This window comes from Poecilia reticulata, chromosome 22, assembly GCF_904066995.2.
Source record: "Poecilia reticulata chromosome 22, P_reticulata-male-v2, whole genome shotgun sequence".
In the NCBI taxonomy this organism is placed as follows: domain Eukaryota; kingdom Metazoa; phylum Chordata; class Actinopteri; order Cyprinodontiformes; family Poeciliidae; genus Poecilia; species Poecilia reticulata.
The window spans coordinates 19,245,210-19,268,923 of record NC_088851.1 but is presented as its reverse complement, the minus strand read 5'-3'; the positions used below and the strand labels follow the sequence as shown (position 1 = coordinate 19,268,923).

The window sequence follows — 23,714 nt, the reverse complement described above, 5'->3', positions numbered from 1 at the left end:
TTAAAAAATCCCTAATCAGCACATGTAAAGTTTTTACTAGTGCTGCATGCTGTATTTCCTTGATTAAGAGGGATTCGGTGTGCAATTTAAAGGGAAGGAGGCTGCTGTCGGAATGGCTGCAGCCTTTGTGGAGCACAGAAGTGCATCAGGTCTTTCTGCCTTTGTAGCAAGATGACTGAGCTCCCCTGATTGACTCTGACAGGCAGTTAGAGCGAGTCCAAATGGAGAACATTCTCTATGATCAGCTGTCACCCATCGTTAATCACACTCCCGCTTTATCTCTCTCCTGCGCGCTCTTTTAATCTCTGCCTCGGCGCTCGTACGGCTCTCCCTCTTTCCCCTGAAAACTTCTCCGGCTCACGTCAGCCTCCCCTCCTCTTCTTCCTCCCCTCCTCTCCTGTGTTGATTTTAGACATGACACGAGGGCACGGTTCTGATGAGGACCCACCAAAGCTTACAAAACGACATTATATCCACCACATGTGTTTTACAATGCTTCCCTTGAGGTTTCCTTGAAGTTCTCTGCTCTCTACAGTTGGTAACTGTGTGGAGATTTATTGCTCAAGCCTGAGAAGGAAATGAATGCAGCATTTGTGCCACTTTAATGGGGGTCTGATCGTGTTAGAACAAATAGCCTAAGCCTCTTTCTATCAAAGTAGGTCTGTGTGGAGCGTTGGGAAAGCAGGGTAGTTACTGACCGACATCCCCTTTCCAGATGTATTATGCAATTTACTGCCTGAATCACTCTTTTCAAACAACGTACATGAAACAGTACCTTGCAAAAGTATTGACTTTTGCTGTTTTGTTGGGGTTTTTATGTGATAGACCAACACAAAGAAGGATAAACTGTGAAATCAGAGGAAAATTATTATTTTAAAAATGTTTTAAGCATAAATAAAGTGTGAAATGCATTTGTATTTGTAATTTAGAGCCTGAAAAGTTTTCCAATTCTTTGTAAAATTGCTCAAACTCAATCAGATTTTATTAAGACCATCTGTGAGCATCGATTCTCAAATCTTGCCATATTTTTAATAGATCCATATATACACATGCACAGAATTGTTGGTACCTTTCCGTTAATGACCAAAAAACCCCACAATGGTCTCCTAAAAATCTTGAAACAGACCAAAACTTTACTGAAAATGAACCAATGAAAATCAGGCATTCCCTTTGAAATATGGTTCAACAGAATCATTAAAAAAATAAACTAATGAAACAGACTTGGACAAAAATGATAGTACCTTCAGAAAGTTATTTGTCCACAGGGGCATTTTAAAACTTAAGTGTGTTCTCTAATTAGTCAATAAGCTTCTGTAATTCTCTGATCTCAGCTGAATTAAATATGTTTGGCCAACATTTAAAAGCCTCATCAGTGCCAGAAAACAATCCAGTTCCTTCATTCATGTTCATGGGGATGTAATTAGTTTGAGCTGCCAAAGGTGACAAGTAGTCACTGTGCACTTTGGTGACATGGTGTGTTGCACACTGAACAGGAACCACAGGAAGTGACAGGGAGAATTGTCCCAGGAGATCAGGAAAAAAATTATAGACAAGTATTTCAAAAGTGAAGGTTATAAGACCATCTGCCAGCAGTTTGATGCGTTTGTGATGACAGTTGCACATATTTTTCAGAAGTTGAAGATCAGTGTGACTGTAGCCACTGCAACCTCCGTGGCTGTGATTGCACATGGAAAATTGATTACAAATTGAAGAGAAGGATAAGCACAAATGGCTCCAATCATTTTTGCTCTGGGCAGTTTTATTAGTTTTTTTATTTTTATTTTTTTATAATTCTGTTGAACTACATTTCAAAAGCAATGTCATGTCTGAGTTTCATCGTTTAATTTTCAGTAAATTTTTATTGATTGTTACCTTTGTCAGTTTCAAGTTTTTCTGGTTTTTCGGTCATTAACATTTGGGTTCCAACTATTTTGTTTGTGTATATCTTTCCATCAGCATGATGCTGTCACCACCAGGTTTCATCATGGGGATGCTGAGTTTAATGTGGTCTGAGATGTTAGTTTGAAAAACAGGTACATGTCATTGCATCGGCCTCAAGAACCTTTAGTTTGGATGTACCTGTTTCATATCGCTGCCGTGTTCCTACATGCCATTTGATAAACTTTAACTAGGACGTTAGCTTTCTTTAAGACCCTTTTCAATAAAACCCAGTTTTCAGAAGTGCTCTACCATTATTTGTCCTCTCTGCAAAATTTACCTGCTGGGTGGATCTGGATTTATATACATATCACCAGGTTTTATTGTTTAAACATTCTAAAAATAAGTATGGATTTAATTCCGTGTTACAACTGTTCACTATTTTGTGTTGATGTACCAGATAATCCCAGTGAAATAAACAGATGATTCTAGTGTGGTGAATTAAGAACAATCCTACAGATCCTGGAGACACTAAGGAACTGAAAGTTTATCTTGTGACATTTGGATTTGAACAGGCAATATTGCGTCTTTCTTTATTTAATTTTTTTTTCCCATTTGCTGAGCTGGAGGAAGCCACTTCCAGCAGTCAGATCATCATACTCAAAGTCAGCAAGATGTTTTCGTTTTCCAGCTCAGTCAGGCCCCAAAGTGTAAAGGAGCACCAAAACAAACAACTTGCCGAGAGGGGAATGAAAGGCTTACTGTTGGGAAGCACAAACGCGGCTGCTTCGATTTTGCTCGGAATGCCTTTTTCCTGCAGGATATCTGGCTGAACGCCAGCCGATAAGAGGCGTTCAGGCGCTGTAAGCGAGGAACGAGTGAGCTCGCTGAGCGGATGAACCGGTGGCCTCCTCGACCGTGAATAATAGATATGTCAACAAACCAATTACCACCAGGGTTTTAGTGAGGTCATCTGACGAAAAACTCCTCCTTGTTCGACATGTTTTTAATGTTCAGACATGGAGAAGACAGTGAAGCAGCTGCCTTCTTGTGTTTCTCTCCAGGCTTTCCTGCGTACAGCAGGCTGTTCCAGGTCCAGCAGCCCTCCCACAGATGACACGAAGAGGATCTAGGGCGCGTCCTGCAATTCTGCAGGCCTGACAGGTGTCTGTGCATGTAACCGCATCTCACACTGTGATATTCTGGGAGAGGACAACAGATTAAAGTATGCCTAACATTGAGTAGTATGCTATTAATCCATCTAGCGTGCTGCCACAGACATGCGAGGCCAAGAACGCCAAGCTTTGACGCAGGTTGGGATTTAGTTGCACAGCTCCAGGCCCGCCACCCACCCCAAACCTTCATCGCCCTTGGCTACTGCCAGTCTGCATCCGAGCAGCTGCCCGCTCTCATTCCCTCCATGCCACCAAAGCCACAGGAAGGTTTCACTGACAGATAGCCTTCAGCATATGGGTCCACAAAGCCTGTTGGGGTGTGCACCTCTGGCTGTGTAACCACATCTCTTCAACCAAGCAACAAGAAAAAGAAAAAAAAAAAAATACAACCAGTCAAGCATAATGAGAGAGTTTTAGTGATTTTTGTTTGACAAACGTTAGCACTGAATAAGTAGCTTTTTGTGTTACTGCAGCACATGGTGAGCATGAAAGTACCTTTCATGTGTGGCTTCTAACTATTCTGAAAGCCATGCAGCTGCCAAATCTCTGCCCTTTGCCTGAGGACGAGTAAAAGTATAGCTTCCTGCAGCTTGTAAGCTGAAACATTCAGATAGCTTAAACTGATATATGAAGGGGTGTTGCCTTGTCTCCTGTTTTTGAAGAGTTCACAATTTAACCTGTAACTTTTGTTGTGAAATGTAAAGATGTTGATATTCTTCACATGGATGGATTAAATTAAATGTGGAAATTATTGTTATTATGCACATAATTTATTTTGTAAAGAAAAAAACTTGAAAAATCAAATTTTCGGCAAATTTCTGTTCTAAAACCAACAAGAAATTGCAAATAGGGTTATTTATGGATTAGCAGTATCGTGTTACCCCTCATCTAGTCGTAGTAGTTCTTCAGGGTTTTTATAATTTTTTTATTTAGATTTTTATTCTTCAAATGTTGGCTGCTTTTTACTGATATGTACTCAGTAGCTGACCTTTTCAAACAAATATTTCTGCTGTTTTTTCTTATGAGTCATTCAGCCATAAATTCACTGTTAAACTGAAAAGACAAAGCAGTGTTGTGTCTTCATAACATACAAATTGGTAAAGAACCAATTTTGAGTTAGTTCTGCAAAGACTTGGTCACTAATTCTTGGCTCAGAGTGGATAATCCATCTCTCAGGACTTTTGTCAGGTTTTTACTGGATCTTTTTCTCCTGTTTCTTTAGATTTCAAAAAGTAATTTAGGCCTTACAAAACATTTATCCACTTTTCTCTATCTTTAAGGAAACACTGCCACATTAACCATCATTATCAAATACAGAAAATGGCTAAAGTCCAAAGAAAGATCTTCAGAAAGCCCGAAAAATATTGATCACAACCTCTTTGGGAAGTCAAGTATAAAGAAACACTGCAGTGGTTGAAAATAGTCCACTGTATGTTAATTTAATGCAGAACATGCAGATCTAAAGTGTTTTGCGAATTATTAATATCCCTTTAACTTTCTCTCTCATCTTTGTCACGAGTAGAAAAAAGGGATACATGGTTCATGATCTGTTCATTTCTATTCTGTCCCTTTACTCAGATTCTCCTAAATAAAATCCAGTGCAACCAACTAACTGCCTTCAGAAGTCTTCTAGTAAGTAAACAGAGTCCACTTGCATGTCATCTTTGTGTAACTTCGGAGATTTATTAGACTTTATTAGTGAGCAAACAAAGTTGATGTGGAGATGGATGGATGCTGGCCAATCGTGGAATAAGAATAGACTTTGGACTGGGCTGAAGGTTCAGCGTCCAGCAGGACAACAAAACCCAGAGCAACGGGGAACTGGTTGTAGATAAAACGATATTCATGTGTTTAAAATGATCCAAAGTCAAGATGTTAATCAGACTGTGAATCTGTTCTTCACAGACACTGTTCAATCTCACTGAGCTACTTTGCACAAAGGAATGGGGGAAAAAAAAAAAAACTCACTACAGTCTCTCCAGCATAGATGTGGTTTTCCAAATGTGAACCATGCATCCCTTTCCTTCCATTTCACAATTATGCACTTCTTTGTGTTGGTCTATCCCATAAAATCCTAATAAAAACATTTAAATTGTGATTGTAGCGTGACCAAATGAGAGAGAATCCAAGGGGTATTTTACAAAGTACTCATTGTAATTATTGTACTTGGGAGCACATGGAGAGCTCAATCGAAGTTTTATTGTGGAGTAAAAGTCACTTTCTGTTTGACAACTGAAATACTTGAATTTTGTGCAACGTTTTCTCTAACGGTTATTTTGCACAGATTGTAGTTTTCAAAGCAGCGCAGTAATGTAATGGATTGTTTTTGTAACGTGATGAGCGTCGTGTTGCGTATTAATTACCCTTGAAGCCAGCACAGGCATGTTACAAGACTTGATGTTGTTCTGTGATGTGTTTTCCATAAGCAGACTGTAGCATAAACACTGGATTAAATATCAACAAATAAACGGTTTTGTGTTTTTGTCCAAAAAATGATATGGAGCTGTCTGATTGTCATTCTTTAATTAAAAAAAACAAAACAAAAAAATGTGTTTTCATGAGTAATAAAAACATTTACAGTTTGTGATCTAGTTGAGTTCATTTAGTGACATACATCAGCTCATATAACAGAAAGGCTTCACTTTGAAAATGATCCCTGGAATCACCCATGCTGTTGCATTTCAGAGGTAAACATGACCACAGCATTACTAAGATGAGATAACGATTGGATTCCAGCATGTTTTCTTTTTGTTTTCTCTTTTTTTCATCTCAATTATTGTTTTTACTAATCAGCATGAACTCCTCAACAGACAGTGTGGGGAGCTGTGGCGTGCACAGTGCAGCTTCCAGGTTAGATTTCACGTCATGTCCCAAAGTGTCCTCCCTGCAAGCACATCACCATCTCGTCCTACCGCTTTTCGGCGCATGCTGAGTCCAGTTCGCGTTCTCAGTCTCGTCTTGGTTGCACACGTTTATTGTCCTTGAGATTTCTAACGAGAAGGTCGTTCTTGTTCCTCGTTCAGTGAAAACAAAAGTCATGTGAGGTACAGGCTTTTCAAAAATGCTCTAATAGTTAACAGGACAGAACACGAGTAATACTGATGTCAGTCACGGTGGGAGTGGTCTCTGATGACTTCTGGTAAATGGAGATCGGCGGATTGCTTTTTCCTCTTGGGCAGGGCTGAAGCGGAGGCGAGGTTGGGGTTGGGTTGGGGGATCGTTGGAGGACAAATTGCATCCTGCCCAATTTAAATTCCTCCGAGGCGTCTCCTCTCTGCGGGGTCCCTGAAGCTTAGCTGCACTTGCAGGACTTGACGACCATGTTGGAGAGCTGCTCGACTTTCGGGGAGCGTCCCACGTAGTAGAGGATGGTGAGGGGCTCCAGGTCCTGAGGAACGCAGCAGGGTGAGGCGGAGGCTTCTGGGTTCAGGGTGTTGTAGAGGCTCAGCAGCTGTGGAGGGAAGATCAGCAGTGAGGCTTTTAAAGGCTTTCAAAAGCCTCACTGCTGAGGAGCAGTGAGGCTTGTAAAAGTTCTCACCCGCCTTTTAGTTAAACTGCATAGCATTAATGGGGATTTCTGTTTTAGACCAACACAATGTTCTGTTTTACTGTGATGTGAAGCAAAAAGTAGGTATAATTCTGTGTAGGGCTGAAACGATTAATAGTATTAATCTTGGTGAACCAATTATTGAAATAATAGTAATAATAATACAGACTCAAAAAAGGCCATGTGCCGAAAGAATAACAGTCAGAGCCACAATAAAGTCAAAACTGAAAAGCAAACATTTTGCATGTAAGATAACCAGAACTCCTTAGGTGGAGAAGTTTTAGCTTCATCTGGCTCAAATTGTGTGAAAAAAATCCCACTAAGCACCTTTTCCAATCTAACTGTTAATCAGTTAATCAAACATAATAATCAACAGATCAGCCCTACACTGTAGTGATGCGAAGTTGAGCAGAAAGGGCTGAGTTTGTCACATGTTGATGTCAAAAGTATTTTATTTTAGCTGCAGATGCATCCTGCCCTACAAATGATCAAGCACTCCCAAAAGGAATGCTGTTGTTGCATTTTGGGCAATAAGTGTTTATTTTCTCATTTAAGATCTCAGTTATTTATTTGTATTTTTCACCTTTTTTTTAATTCATAATCATAAAATAAGCTTAAGTGGTTAGCTAAAAAAATCTGTAGAATCTGACCTTTTTTTTCTTTTGTCAGATTAATCGAAGAAGCGTCAGAATAACCAAAAGAATAATCGATTAAGATAATCGTTAGTTGCAACCCTAATTCTGTACAAATAGAAACCTCAAATGGGTGCCAAGCATTTGCTTTCATTCCCCTGAAATTCTTTCCTGAGATAAACCTCCACTCTAGTCTCAAATCTTCTGCACCCTCTTGCAGGATTTCTTCTAGTATTGCATCCATTTTCTCATCATCTCCCACCAGTTCCCCCATCCTGCTGAAGAAAAGCATCGGAACAGCATGATGCTGCCACCACCATGTATTAAGGTAAACATGGTGGCAGTTTTGTTTTTTGTTGTTACTAGACTAAAAAGTAAAATTTGAATCTCATCTGACCAGAGTGGCTTCCACATGGTTTGCTGTGTCTCTTTCATGAAAATTATGTTCATAACTATGTATTTTGTGTTGGCCTTCCTCATACAATCATTAAAGTTTGTGTGTAAAAGCAGCTGTAAAAGTCACTTTTGACTCACCGAACTGTGGGTGGTGTCTGCACTACGAAGGTAGGGACAGGGACCGGAGCAGTAGTTTGCAAAGTAGCCCTCGGGTTGGTGGATCCACCGCCAGCCCAAATCCTGACGGAAATTAATATATAGTGATCGCACACAGCAGTTCTCCTCGTAATTGCTGCAGACAAGAGGGGAGAGACAGGATTACGTTTGATTTCCAGGTGAAGCGATTTCATAGTTGCACAGACGTCCTCCCTGTGCCCTCAGTCGGAGAGGAGAGAGAAGTTCAGAAATTCCTCTCCTAGGTGTGCCCTTATTTTCCCTCTTGGAGTCAGCCCAGGTGTCTTTGGTGCTCGCCTGTCAGCCTGATGGAGGAAGTGGAAAGCTGAGGAGACGGTTTGTAAGAGGAGGTAGCGTTCGCTGGCTCTGGGACAGATCCCGACTTGTATCAGGTAGTACCCGTGTCATGCTTGTCTTGTTGATCAACAAGCTATATTTTGTGTGTTATGTGCCTACATGCATTTGAAATGACAGCTGATGTTCCCACTTTTGTGGCTTTGGCTGTTCCACTTTTTTATAACTTAGCCTCCTATCAGCTGGTTCCAGTTCTCCCGATTTCAAAACAGGCACCGCAGCCACACAGATTGCTTTGCAAAGTTTAACACAATGAACAATTGTGCGAGCAGCCTTTTACAATTTTCCAGAGAGAGGAAATGGGCCTTACTTGAAGCAGTAATTGGTGTCGAGTGCCCGCTTGCGCCTGCGGGAGGAGGAGTGAACGTCCAGCCTGTGGGGAGGAATCATCATGAGGATGAGGTGAGGGTACGGCTGCTCCTTCTGCTCCTTCTGCTCCTCCTGCTTCTTCTGATCGTTGTAGTCTCCTTCCATGCCTGCAGGAGAAAGTTACGAGATTTATAAAGATAGCTTTGGTTCAGCAGGAGGATATTCTGCAGGCACAGCTTCACTCATTCCTGGCTCACTGTTTAATCCTTTCCCAGAGTTCCTTCACATTTCTCCTGTAAAACATCCAGACTTTCAGATGCACCAATTTTCCAGATTCCTCAGTCTTTTAAGTTCCTTTTAAAACATAAAACACTGAAGTTTACTTTTAATTTATTTTCTGGAATAGAAGACTTTAAATATGGAACCTGGAAAAAACAAAAAAATGAGACTGGAAGATGGGAAAACACAAGAAATGGATGCAAGAAGGAAACAAGGAAAGAACAGGGAGAAGGGTAAGGCAGAAAGTAAGAAGGAAGCTAGGGACAGAGAGAGAGGGAATGATGAAAGGAGGGGGGAAAGAAAGAAGGATGCAAGGTCTTAGGAAGGAAGAACAGAAGCAGGAAGGAGGGAGGATAGGAAACAAAGGATGCAGATTGGACAGATAGTAGCAAAGAAGGAGGCAGGTGAAGGGAGGAAAGAAGAAGACTCAAGGAATGAAGATGGCAAGAAGTAAAAAAGAAAGACATGACAATGGAAGGAAAGACTGGGAGAAATGAGGCAAGATGGAAGAAAGAGAAGAAAAAGCCACAAGAAAGGAAAGAAGAATGGACACAAGATATGAAGGACATGAAGGAACGAGGGAAGGAGGGAGGAGACAACAAAAGAAGGGCAATTAAAGGAAAGGCATAACAGAGTAATGAAGGAGAGAAAGAAGAATGGACAAGAGGAACAAAGGGAAGAAAAGAAGGACACAAAGGACAGAGGAACACAACAAAAGAAAGAAGATGGTAGAAAGAAAACAGGAAGAACACAAGGAAAAAAGAGATGCAAAGAGGGAGGGACAGAAGAAAAGACTACATTTAGCAACAGAAAAGGGAATAAAGTCTAGAAATATAACGTCTTTTCCAACCCACTTTGTTTTTTCCATACTTATTCAGAATGGTTAAACATTAACATCTAACTTCATGCTTTTCAAGACTTTTCCAGGCTGCATAGAAAACCCTGCTTTCTGTATTTACGCTGCTGCCGCCAGCTTCCTTCTTTCCCCTCCGTCCTCCTCACTGGGCCCGCGTCTGCTCGTCCCATCTACCCCTGATAGCTTAAACAGTTCATATCTCAGGAGAGATGCTGGTAGATTTGCACGGCCCTCTTTAATTTGGGGCCAAACGTCTGCGCCCCGTCGCAGCGCATTCCTTGTGGTCAGGCTAGTCAGGAGTGTTCCCAGGACCGAGGGCCTGAGGGCCCCAGAGCTAAGTATGATACCAGATCATCTATATTCCCATGCTCTGTGTCTGTCTTCCTTTAAGAAATGACGCCCATCATCTTTGTGAGGATTACTGGATGAAGAACATCCTGATGAACAGACTACATGTCACTTTTTATGAGTGTTTTTGATGTAAATCCCCAGCTCGGTTCACATGTGAATTAAAATGCCTAAGTCTTAAACAAAAGGGCTAAATTGGGCCTTTGAAATAAACTGCTCATGAAATTGACAAATGAAAATCATCCGAAAACTCAGCCTAAATCGCTCTAATCAGAATAAACCACATTTTTCAACAGAGCAGTGATGCCTATCTTTAATATTAGACAAATTAAACGTAATTCAAACAAACCGAATGATTATTTGGCTCCTGATCGGGAACAAAAACTGGCGGGGCCACCTTATTGGCTTTGCGAGATCAAAAGCAGAGACAAACCCTGACCAAACACAGACTCTGCGACCACAGTCTGGCCAAGGAGACTGGACAACACGGGAAATCCTGGATCTGTACGCAGCCGTGCACACAACCCTAGATTGAAACTGAGATGCTTCAAAAAAAAAAAAAAAATTATTTAAAGCAGCCGTCGCACGCTGGAAACCTTTTCTTCTCTGCAGACTTTTTTGTGCGCGGAAAAAGTGTGCAGAGGTACAAAGAAGAAAAAAAATCTCCACAGAAACCCCTTTTTGAATGCAGGAGACAACTGCGTAAAATATTTGTTCATAGTCTGGTTGATCTTTCTGAAATGTATCTAAATCAATATGAAAAGCAAAGGCAGAATCCCAGAAACTGTACTGAAATGTCTGGAAAATTGAGCACCAAACTGTATGTTTCTGACCAGACTAAACACTTCCTGTGACCTTATGTCGCAAAACTGCTTAAACTGTGAAATTATTGACTTTATAATCTTTCTGTAGTAGTACATTATCTATGGCCACTGTTTTTGGTTTGGTTGTGCAAAGTGCCTGGAAGTAGGAGTATTCCCACCCCTTCAACCACAAATTTCACAGAATTTTATTGGGACTTTGTGCGAGAGACCAACACAAAGTGGTGTATAATTGTAAAGAGAACAGAAAATAATGTTTGGCATTCAACATGTTTTTGCATTTCTATCCACCCCCTCTGGGTCAATGTGTACCACCAAATTTTGCTGCAATCACGCATCAAAAGTATGATACCAGAGTTAAAATGAGTTAAAATAAGACTCAGTGTAAATTTGCATCTGCAGATTCTCCCACCTGAGCCACAGCACTCTGCAGCTCCTCCAGAGCTACCATGGACTTCAGCCATATGTTGGTGCGTTTGTACCCTACTTTCCATTTTTTGATGCACTGAATTTTATTTAGCAGAGTAAATGGAACTGGAAACATCCATGGCATACTTTTCAGACTTGTATTTGCACAAACATAAATAAAACTATCAATCTTTCTCCTTTTATTTCAAAAGTATGCATTGCACTGCAAAAGAGTGAACCAAAAGCATTTAAACCATTTTTATAAGTATATAATGCATCTTTAAATTGCATCATTAACCAATCAATCAATGTCAGTGAATTAATTTCAATTGTGATATAAAATAAGAAAAGTAAAAAAAACTAATCTTGTTTGTGGTCACTTACTTTGAGGAACTTTAAATGAGATACTTGTTGTTAAATGTTGGGAAACCACAGCAGTAAGACACTAAATCAACCACATCAACCACCTAAAAGTCACCAAGTTATTTTATGCATGGATAAGATAAAAGTCAGTGTTTAGTTTCTTTTCTTTTTTAGCGAAGCACACTTGCTCCATAAACACAGATTGATATATCTTAAGTGTTATTTCTGTTACTTGTGACAATTATGGATTACAGCAAATGAAAGGTAAAATTCTGCCCTTATTCTGCTTGCTTGCGTAACTTTCTCAATCACACATTTTCCTTCCACTTAATTTTCCACTAGCATGCATGAACCTAGAACTCTGTGAACAGCCAGTTGCTTTAGCAATGACCTTTTGTGGCTTATCCTCCTTGTTGGAGGGTGCTAGTGGTTATCAGCAGTCGTCCCCTTTTGCTGTTTAGCATAAAAGTAACATAACATTTCTATTCAAAAAATCTGTTATCTTTTTAAATGAACAGAAATAAATGCTTGATATGCATCACTCTGTGTGTAGCAATTCTATATAACATGAATTTCAAATTAATTTGCTTTTCGATGACATGCTAAATGTACTGTGATCCACTGCATGTGACTTTAAGTCAAATAGCTGAAAGCATAACAAGCTCTAAAACCTTTCCCCCCATCATATCACTGATGCATCCAAAAGAGGACTCACCTTCAAATTTGACTTCCAGCAATTCGTTTATGTTATCAACGATTTCACCGTTTTTCCTGAAAGTGTGGCAGGGACAGTGCACACTGATCTCCAGCCCAAGATTAGTCTCTGAGGGAACATCCAGAACAGAAAGATCTAAGTAGATGACATTTTTCCTGAGGAAATTACCCTTAGTCTCTCCGTAAAGCTCTTATCTTTCTGACAGGTGTGTAAGAAAAGCAAGGCAGAGAGGAAGTTCTGAGGTTCCCAACTCACTTCCGTACATCAGCCATTCCCTCACAGTCTCGGTCACATCGAAGGAGATCCACTCAGGGGTCCCCTTGGTCAGGACGTTCTTGCCCCCGATGAAGCGGTGTTTGACTTTTGGGTCGTCTTTCTGGAGGATCTGTGAAGAAAGCTGAAAATGTAACCCTGTTGCAAAAACCTTGGGCATGCAGAACCAAGGCTGTCTGTCTGAGCCAGACTCTCCAGGATGCCTCAGGCTAAAGCGTTTACTCTGCATGGAAAAAGTGACTCCCTGTGTTGATATCCCCATTTTGCAACACTGCAAAAACACCGAGTATTTTTGGCCTAGTTTCTTAGTACGCTTGAAATAAGAAAACTAACGTACAATTATCTTTTCTGTAAGATATCACAGCTTGTTTCAAGTTCATAATTCCTTATTTATATTAAAAAAAGTACAAGTTCCATTGGTAGGTTATTTCACTTGTAACATGGGGGAAAAGCCTTGTTATTAGTGAAATAATTTGCCAGTGGAGCTAAAACTTGACTAAATTGACTTAAAGCAAGCTTCTATATCTTACTGGAAAGTTGCATGTAAGTTATTTTTCTTATTTAAAGCACATTTTGACTAGAAACAAAAAAGACTTTTTGTCTAGTTTTTGTGTTCTTGCTGTGAAATGAATTCCTGCGTGTACCAATGAGAAACTGGTCATCCTAATTGGCAGCCACTCAGCGTCACACAGTTCAAACTAAACATCTTTAAGGGCATTTACAATAAACAAAACCATCAAAGAAGGAATTCATATCGGCACCCGCAGTTTTCTGGAAAGAGGTGTTTATGTGTGGGGGAACAATCTGTTAGAGTGGTGGGTCTGAGCCCTTGGCCCCACAGCAAGGGCTGTGGATAACCAGGTTCCTGAACATTTTCAGCATCTAATCTGCCTTCCTCTGGGACCGAGGGGCCGCTGTACTGCCAGCATCAGCCGTCTGCCAATCAGATCCTGCCTGAAAAGTGTGGGGGCGGTTGAACGGCTCCATTTACTCCCACCGGTGGGTGACCCTGCCTCTATCTCCTCCCAGGCCCCTGGAAATAATCTTGAGGGCCTGACAGTCTGCGTTCAAGCGCTGGCCTGAGCTTCGCCTTAGAGACGGTATGTAGTCCGGAGACGCTTGTCTTCCTGGCAGGAAGTGTTGGAACCTGATCATTACTCTGACTCTCTAACAGGAAATTAATGAGGAGGCAGAAAAATATATATTCATGCCACCCCACGCACAGACATCAACCATATGGATGTTTCAGCAGACTTCAAAGATTATCATAAACATAAAACACAGAGGCAGATATAAAAGCCTCCTTGATCCAGCATGTATGGACAACTGCTGAGACTAGAAGCTTGAAGAGACGAAAGCGCAGAATGTTAATGTGGTTGCAGAAGGTTTTAAAATGTGTCCTGATGTAGAAGCCATTGGAATATAAGCACATGGAATAATGATTAGCACGTGAAGAGGAAAAAGGGAGTCAGACTCCCCAAATATAAATGTTTTCATCCTTCCATGTGACCTACAAGTGGTTTAAGAGAGAAACAGAGCATTTTACTCACCCTTTCCCCCCGCCCCCCCACCTGTGCTCTGCTAACAGAGGAGCTGAGGGCTCACGCACCTGGTAGAGCTCAATCCTCTGCTCGTTTTTCTTGGCATTGGGATTGTGGATCCGCAGGGCGCGAAACTCAGCCCGGAACAGATTGGTGGCATTCTTCTCCATGATCGACACGTTGAAGCGGAAAACCTTGGAGGTGATACGATTATTGCAGTAGGAGAGGTCATCTGCAGGTAAAATGAACATTGTAACTCATCATTTTAAAAAAACCAAACATATTTTGAACATACTGTTTTCAAAGTATTTCAAAGCTGTACTTTTGACAAAAAAGAAAAAAACTCCACACTTTTGTAGCCACGCATTTATTTTAACATCGAGGGCCATATCTGGACGATGACGCGTCATCTTGATCCACATTGTCTGACTGACTAATGGTCCAGACAGTTTTCAGTATTGAAAAGAATACATTTTAATGGGAATCTACTGAATGAACGTGCAACTGCTTGTTGGAAACAGAAAAAAAAAGAATAGAGTGAACAATTTTGTTATAAAGATCATCAATGCAGGCCATGTAGGTGAGCTCCTCGAACTAAACAGACGAAGATGATCACAAAAACAGTCTCTGTTGGACACACTTTTTATCCCAGAATTTAAAAACATCTGGATTTATGGACATTAGGAAAGAAACAGCCAAAAGCCACATCTTATGCCACAGATCGATCAGATAGCTAACGCAGCTACATGGCATTTCTCATGACTTGTTCCTTCTCAATGAATGAATCATTAGATCTGTGGTAGTTCTTGCAGGAAAGGTGCCCTGGCCAAATAAATGCAGGCAATTATCTGTTTTCTTCTCCAGCAGAAAGCAGGTAACCTAGTTTCCCACAGCACAGGCATAGAAGTTGTAGCAAACTTGTTCAGGGCACAACTGACAGATAAGATGCATGCTATTTTGTAGTTCTAATGCTATCCTGGGCAACTGCCCATGTAGCCCATATCAAAAAAACGCCACTGCATCTCATACAAGGGTTTCAAGATTCTGACTTTGCTATCAGTGCTCTTCTCTTCTGTTAGGTTATCCAATAATGCCTAAGTTCTGCTCTCCAACTCCAAACGTAACGTCATCACTCTACAACAACTCTTGGCTGCCTCCTCAGCTGCCTTGTGCTCACTTATTTTCTTTCATGCTTTTTTTTTTTTTTTTTTTTTACATATTTCTAGATTTTGGTCATGGAAATAAGTAAAACTATTGTGAACTGCAGCCCTGGACACAATTAAAAAGGAGAGGTTGTGGAAAAAGATGTCATATATAGGTTTTTTAAGGCAGACTGTTCACGTGTGATCTGAACATCTTAAAGCAGTTTGCAAAAAAATAGTCATATACTTTTAACTATTATCACAAACCATCTGTTTCTGCTTTGTGCAGTAGGAGTTAGCAGCAAGTTAAAATTGTGAAATGAGAACCAAATGGGCCATGTGGTGGTGGAGCAGGCTGCAGAGGGACGGCACCTCGCTTCTCCTCCTACAAGCACTTCAGCTCAACAGGTGCTTTGAAGCCTCACACAGAAGCCAAAACTGTTATGAACTCAAGAGATTTAGCCGGAAACAAGCATCTGCAGGCGCCGGAGCAGAGAAATACCAGAAACGCCGCTGAGGACGGAGATTTCAGGCCACACAAGGCCGGGTTATCAACACAGACAGAATCAACTCAAAGGGTGACTGCTATCTGAAAAGCTTCCTGTTATACTGAAGCCCCCTTTTTTTTTTATTCCATTAAACCACGTAGGAGTTTATTATTTTAACAGGCAAAGCACATGCAGCGTTGAGCAAAACAAGCACATAGCAAACGTTTTATGAGCCAAGTGGAAACAGTCGTTTACAGCCAAGCTTTGGCTAATTTATTACCTCAAGCTTAAGCTTTATTACCAAGCCTCGGATTATGCTGGTGGTTGAAAGGCACAATGCACCTTTAGCTGATTTGCACCTCGAGCAGTTTCGGGACGAATGGAAACTCGGAAGCTGGTTCTCTGTCATGCAAAAGGAACTTGCACATCTTCAAGTGTCTGTACTTCATTTGACCCATAATCCTATTTCAGTGTCCTCCCAGTCATTATGTGGTATTTCCATACACATTTTTTTTCTCAACTTTCCCTATTTATAGACGACCTTTTCCGTGTCTATCCCCAGCCAGATATCTGTCCAATGTTTTCCAGACAATCTATGAGGAGGAATCCTCAATAGCCTTTTCCTCCCCTCACTCATGGCCCCGTTTCTCCCCCCGTCCTCCCTCTCTGCCTCCCCCACAGAAGGTGGAAAGCCCCACTTTGAGGGGAGATTTGAAATTCTAATCAAGTCTTCGGTTTCCTTTTGGATGACCTCATTTTTCCCATTGCAACGCTTTTAGGATTTCAAATTACGACTTATTTTTGCCAGAGGTCTGAGTAGTAATTCGTTCCATCTTGGTGAGTGGAGAGAATTGTTTGTGTAATTAATATGAGATAGAATCGTTAATTTCTTTACTCTTTACTTCTTGTTTTCAGGTTGAAGCTCCTTAAAGAGCGCCAAAACGCGGAGCCTGAAACCGTTTGAGGCAGCACAGATTTATATCAATAAGCTTTTTCTGGGTCTAATTTTATGGCTAAATCCACTGTCAGAAATGAAAACCAGAGTGGAACTTATTCAAAGTAAACAAGTTAGATCTGGTGCTGTCTGAAAGATAGTGTTGAATATTTGCCACTAAATCAAGTTTTAATGGTATTTTATGAACCTATTCTCATTGATCCCTTTGCAAAAACAGACAGTGCCTGGCAAAAGTATTCATAGCCCTCAAACTTGGCGCAATTTTGTCATTTTACCACAAATTTCCTTGTACTTCTTTCAGATTTTTTAAATGGTATTAAACTTCCAGCTGAGTATAATTAAACTGCTTTGAGCAACAGAAAGGTGGAGCCATCATGCTGTTTACTTTAAACTGCTTCTAAGAAGTGATGCACGATTCACCATTTTCAGTTCTGATACCAATACCGATATCTGAGGTTTAATATCGGCCGATACTGATCCGATACAGAAGAACAGCACTGAATTGATTTAAGACATTTATTTTTCTTTTTAATAGAAACATAAATGTACTGAATTACAAATTCATTTGATTACTCTGCACCAGAACAGAATACTTAAATACACCGATTACTTCACAAGCTTGGTCAAACATGTAAAAACAACACTTTAATTTACTTTCATTTGTTCAGTCAGTGTAATGATGGCTATAAAAGCCAATGTCAAATAAATAATAAACTGGAACTGATAAAAATGGCAGGTTGACCACCTTGATTAAGCATGTAAAAAATTATTCTTTTAAACAGTTCACAAAGCGCTTTTAGGAATTCTAAATAATATGTAAAATAAATAAAGCAGAGCAAAAAGCATAGAACTAGACTGAGTAGATCTGCCCTTGTGGATTGAACACACTATCACCAATACCCAATCGACATTTTATTTTTAATACGGATATTAATTTTGGATCAGTGGACATCTGTTTCCTGGTGAAAGTATAGATTATTGATTACGTTATATTTGTGTATATCTATTCGAGTCATTCCTTTAAACAGAAGTGATCATCTGATAAATGGAAAACATGGCAAAATTTATTTCCACATTTTAGTTATCGAAAAGGTTCAAAATAATTTTTGTCACGTAGCAACTGCAAATGTCAGATTATTTTCTTGCGATTTTGTCATTAATTTTTTGTCAACTATGCAGAACAGTATGTGTAGCAGAAAACACCATCCTCATGGTGAAACTAGGTGGAGGCAGCATTATGCTGAGGGGATGCTTTTTCTTAGAAAGGGACAACAAAACTGGTTAGAGTTAACAGGAAAATGAATATTTTTTTTATTCCAGGATACATATTTTATTCCAGGACATATTTTATTCATTCAATCCTGGAATAAAATATGTAGATTCACTTTCCAGCACGACAAAAACCCTAAAAACACAGTGGGAGCTAAGGAGGAATGGCTCAGATTAAATCATATTCCTGTATTAGAACAGTTAAAGCTGCAGCTTGTAGCTTTGATGAAAATTTTTTTTTATTTTTTATTTTTACGTATTTGTTAAAACTGTCGCTTTGTTGTAGTATAAGAGAAATAATCTGTCAAACAAAAATCAAGCTCTTCTACCTTTTCTCAGTGGTAACTGCAGAAAAACACTGCTTGGTCAGAAACAACCAATCAGAGCCAGTAAAAAGGTCAGCACTGTCAATCATGCTTATGAAGCTGTTGCTCACACCCTCCCCTTTGCTCTCTGCTACACTGCAGCATCTTCCAGACAGCAGAGCCTGCAATGAATGCTCAGACTAGCTAGCATGGCCTCCGATGACAGTGGATAAATGGTTTTCCTGGAACAGAAAGTTGCTCCTCCACCATTAATTTGTACACTGGGTAGCGAGTACACAAGATTGATTGACAGGCAGAGCTCAGGCCCCTCTCGTGGCTCCGGTTGGTTGATTTTTGACAGGGACCGGTGCCTTTAGTAGCTCAACCAACTCATGTCACACTGACATAGTGACAGTTTTAACAAATATATATATATATAAAAAAAATTTTTTAAATGAAAGTTACATACAGCAACTCTAAAGTTTAAACTGAAATCCAGTAAAGAATCTCCGGCTGAACTTACAAAACATGTTGAGATGTTTTTCATACAATCTGACTAGACCTGATCAATTTTGCAAATAAAATAATAAAAAGGAATGTGTAAAGACTTTAGTTTCTAAATGCGAGAACCTTTAGAAGTTCTTGAGAAAGACTGCTGAAAGTAATGTATCCTCTTTCTTCCCTCTTATAGGAAAGAGTACGAGTATGACTATAACCCAATAAAATGGAAAGATCTGAATACTTTTGCATGGCTCTGAATACAGCCAGTGCCTGAACATTTATTTTCGGCTGCTTTATTAGCTCACTGAACCCAAGTTGGCCACGCCCCGATGACATCAGCCACACCTCACAGCCTAATGCTGATCTGCTGCGGCGCTTCCTGATGTACGCTACCAGGAGTCACCTCTCATTGCCCTTTTGCCCGGAGGATATTCAGTGATGTCAACCTCTCCAGAGCTTTGGGGAGATAAACAAAAGAAATAGTAATCATAAGTCTGCAGGTGCTAGCCAGCTGCTGTGCTGTCTAGCTCTCATAAAGCATAGCAGTGATTTCTTTGGAAATGTATTCAAGTTTAACTTTGAGCTCTATTATCCATTTAAATTCCTGCATCTGGATCCTGTATTTGTTTGCATTACGTTCTGTGGGAAAGGTTTGATTTTGTCTCACAAATAAATTGAGGTTTTAATATAAAGCAATCAAACTTTTCATCACGGGGAGGTTCTTACGTCTCCGCTTCATTCATCAGATACCGACTGCTGCAGATGAGATAATGTGACGGCCCTCCGCGCACAGGAAGAACAACTTTTTCTTTTTTTCCCCCCCCTTGCTTGATTAAACATGAGGAAGCAAAATTGTGAACCTGTGGGAGTTGGTTGGAGAGATGCTGTTTCCCTGGGAGAAGGCCAAAGACCTCTGTCTCTGTTTGTTCAGATGACATCATCTTTTTACTATCCCATATATCAGATACCCCTGCTGTCCTCAGCGCAAGTCCTCATATTTTTTTACCGGCCCCAGCACTGAGTCAGTGATTGGCTTGAAATTTCACTGAAGCTGCATGATCCAATTTGCAAGGCATGGTGGAGTCGGTATCCTGCCGTAGGTCGCGCTTTAGCTTGGCTGTCTCCTTTCCTTCAGCTGTGCACACTGGTCTTCTGACAGCGGCTCTGAACTGCTGCCATGTCTGAATTCTGCTTCTTCTGTGTACTCATAGATGGCAGAATGCGCTGATTTCCATTGGTAGTAGTGTCTGGAGCAAGTGGTGCATTAAAGTCTGGGAGAAAGGTTTCTGTTTAACTTCTCAACTGTGCATGAATTTGTTTTAAAGAAAAAAGAAAAAAAAAAAAAAGAGAAGAAAAAAGTAAAACTTGACCACTTTCCCAAACACTCCCACCATCCAAAAGCGGTGCATGTAAAAGTCATTATATCCAGCTAGAAAATGAACTACACTGTAAAATTATCAAGGTGACAGACATTATGTTGTGCTGCGTGACGAGCTCCCCGTGAAATTACATAATGGGACGGGGAAAGAAAAGTTTTAATTATTGTGTTTTTGGCATCATCTGATGATCTGAGTAATATCTTCCTTGGACTATTAAGCTGGGTAAAAGTGTTGCCAGCGGTAAATCAGGTTCACTTCTTCTATTATCACCTAGAGTATATGGCCCAGTACAGTATGATGTGTCCTGGGCACCAGGCCATCTCAGATCCCACTCCTTAGACCTCTGTTTGTTTTGGGAGCTCCGGCTACCTCTGACCAGTGGATAAACCCCGAGTTGTGTATTTTGATTGTCAGAAGCACTTTGCGGGACCCGTGAAATGGATTTGATTCAGGACTTGTGCTGCGGCTCTGCTCAGTGTCACAGCGCGGCATAAACACCTGTTGATTTCAGAAGGGTATAACGCCTACACTCTGCGACCTCTGACCGTGAACGGGCACGGGTCCAAACGGCGCCTCTCTGGAGAGTCGGCCTCTCGCCGAGCTCCTGCTACTGATTTATGGAACAATCAATGGGCCATAGTTTATACAGGAAATACCAATATGGATGAACAAGGGAATTAGATCATAACACAGAGGTACTCAAAAGAAATAGAGTAGGGGGAAACAGAGGTGAGCTGCAGTGGATGAAAAATATCAGGGCCAGAAAAATGGAAATGAGGTATTAGAGTTGGCAATAAAGAGAATATTTAACAGCCTGAGAAATTTCCTCACTTTGGAATGTGTCAGACATAAGCTGGAGTTCCCAGGGCTTTGGTGTGAGGTATACGTGGAATGGTGCTCATTCCTATTAGACTGTTTACTTTTTCTCTCTTCTTTGCACAACGCTCACCTAATCGCCAGAGCGTCTGTGTGTAAAACTGCACAGATCCTGTAATGCGCCTGGTTCTTAAAACTGCTTTTCACAGCTAATAATAATAACCGTATGAAACACAGAGTTTAGATTATTACATAATTTCTTTTAGGCCAAGATTTTGATGAAAGTTGATCACCCTGATGAATTTGAAACAGTAAAAATGGAATTCCACTTACATATTTATAGTTTTTTAGGTGATGAAATCTGATATCTGGGAAGTTAAAAATATCTTCTTCACATTTGGTCATATTACAAACACAAATTTCAATGTGTTTTACTGGAATGCAATAAAATTATACTCGTACAAAGTATGGGCTACATGAAAGGAAAATGAAACACAGCACATCACCGTAAACCCACAATCCCTTCAGTTGAACACGATGGAGGCAGCATGGTGCTGTGGGGGTGCTTTTTTTAGGAGGATGCTGGTTAGATTTAAGGGAAAAATAGACAGGGTATTCCTAGAAGACAATAAGAATGTCTTCGAGGTATGTATTCACACCTCTAAATAAAATCTACTACAAGTAATCACCTTTAAGAAACACCAAATTAGTAAATAGTTTGCATTTGTAGTACTTCTCTCTGCTATTCTGTTGACAAACCTGCAGGTTGCAGCAAACCACCTATGGGACACAGCAAACATATGAGGGAAGGAGCTTTGGTCAGATAAGCTAAAATCAAACCCTTTGACTAACAGGGAAACTAATCAATGTGAACATACCATCACCAGGGTGAAATATGGTAGTGGCAACAGCATGCTGCGGGGATGTTGTTGTTTGTAAAGGACAGGGAAGCTGGACAGAGTTGATGGGACGATCGATGAAGTTAAATATTGGACAAAAATGGAAGAAAACCTGTTTAAAGCTGCAATGGATCTAAACTAGCTGTGGAAGTTCACCTTCCACTAGGCCTGACCCTAAATATCCAACTATGGAATGGATTAAATCAAAGTAATACTAATGTGCTTGAATGGTCTAGTCAAAGTCCAGAACTAAACCCGATTCTGACCAAGAGGCTGGGTAAGACAAAAAGTCAGACATTTCAGACTAACATTTGAAAACTATGCTGAATTTTGTTACCACTTTATGTTGTTTTTCTTTCACATAAAGCACATTACAGTTCATGCATGTAGCAGGACAAATCTTAGCTATAGATAATAAGCTTAAATGATCTCTGGTTAATCTGACCACCTGATGAATGGAAAACAAAATCAAATCTTCAAGTCAAAGTTGGTCGGTGTCTGATAGACTGAAAATAAAAACTCACTGTTTTCTGGTGGACCACTGATCATGTTGAACTTGTAAATCTCTTTGGCGTAGTACTCAGTCTCTGTGTTATCCTGGCCGCAACTCTGCTGCCGGTCCCTTCCCAGCTCCTCTATGAGCTCCCTGGTGCTGTTATACAGGGCCAGAACCTGAAGCGGCACCTGGCTCGGACCTGTCGTCTGAGGCGGACTCGTCATCCGGAGTTTGCTGAGAATCTGTCCCCGGACCGCCTCCACTCTCTTTTTCTTTATGTGGTCGATGTCCACGGTGGTGCAAGTGGACAGCGAGAAAGTCATTGTCACACAGTTTGACAGGAGGAAAAACAGAAGTGCTTTGCCCAGATTCATATTTCAGTCTGAGTTCACTCAGAGCCGCAGCTTGTCAAGTAAAAGAATACAAAAAAATATATATATCAAGCCAAACCAGACTCCGATTTCAATAGAATCCCTTTTTCTATTTTCATTCAGGTCGTGAGTGAATTATGTTCCTGGAGGAATCCCATTTTCTTAAGTGCTATGTCATCTTAGCAAAGTGCGCATTTGCGTGGGCGCAAATCCGTGCCATTTTGGAATATAACCACAGCTCTTTATCAAAACTGTTAATTACACTCTTCATCCCCCCTGGTCCCATTCAGGTATTTTCCCCCTCCCTTTGGTTATGATTCAGATGGAGCCAGTCCCTGCGCCTTGGTTCAGTTTCTCCATTCCACTCGGCTCTTTTCATCCACTTTTACGCGTGTTATCTCGCTGTAGTCCAACCTCAAACTCACTCAGCTTCTCTCCTCTCACTCATGCTTTATAGTCAGAGGCTGTGACGCTTTCTGAGGGAGGGGCAACAACATCTAAACCTTGTTCGGACAATGAGTTCTCGGAATATATTGAAAAATATATTTTCAGATCTGTTTCCGAGTCTCTAGGTCTTCTAAGACATATAGGGATTTAAAATTATTAGAAACCTGGTTTCACAACAAAAGAAAATTAAGTCGAAAGCGTTGATATGTTAAGGAAGTTTGTGTTTTTGTTTTCAAAGATATGATCAAGAACGAATTTTATTTTTGGTGTATGCTTCTGCTAGTTTAATATCAGAACATGTTTAACTTAATATATTAAAGTTATTTATAAGAAAACAGTGACAACATCCAGGGTGTGTTTTAGATCGGTGCAGAAAAAGGGAACAGGCTGCATAGTGCTACCGTTTACTTGATCTACACACCAAAAACGTGGGCGACGCTGACATCTGGCGGACAGACTGAGAAACTGCATGTCTAATTTGAGACGGGGAAGAAAAACAACGTTTTTTATTTTAACTATTAGCAGAGGTCATGAAGTGTTTGTCTAAATAAATTCGCACACAAGAAACAAAGTATAT

General features: G+C 40.5%; 2 protein-coding genes across 10 annotated transcripts in view; one reads left to right on the top strand and one right to left on the bottom strand.

Moving 5' to 3' along the window:
- The window catches only part of ttll5 (tubulin tyrosine ligase-like family, member 5), a 65,195-nt gene extending 59,646 nt beyond the window's left edge, over positions 1-5,549 (top strand). For 5 of the 9 annotated variants that reach the window (XM_008400266.3, XM_008400264.3, XM_008400268.3 and 2 more), the window contains one exon: positions 2,943-5,549. In XM_008400266.3, coding sequence (XP_008398488.2) covers positions 2,943-2,995 — 53 coding nt within the window. In that variant the 3' untranslated portion in view covers positions 2,996-5,549. The remainder of the gene's footprint in view (positions 1-2,942) is intronic. The other 4 variants (XM_017302496.2, XM_017302495.2, XM_008400269.3 and 1 more) reach the window with 2 other exon arrangements.
- Positions 5,550-5,559: 10 nt separating this feature from the next.
- On the bottom strand, positions 5,560-23,126 carry tgfb3 (transforming growth factor, beta 3). The gene is made up of 7 exons (XM_008400271.3): positions 22,348-23,126; positions 14,138-14,301; positions 12,511-12,640; positions 12,256-12,363; positions 8,467-8,632; positions 7,767-7,920; positions 5,560-6,504 (listed from the first exon to the last, which is right to left on the bottom strand). The coding sequence occupies exons 1-7, from the start codon at positions 22,691-22,693 to the stop codon at positions 6,346-6,348; spliced, it is 1,227 nt and encodes a 408-aa protein (XP_008398493.1). The 5' UTR covers positions 22,694-23,126; the 3' UTR covers positions 5,560-6,345.
- Between the last annotated feature and the right edge of the window lie 588 nt (positions 23,127-23,714).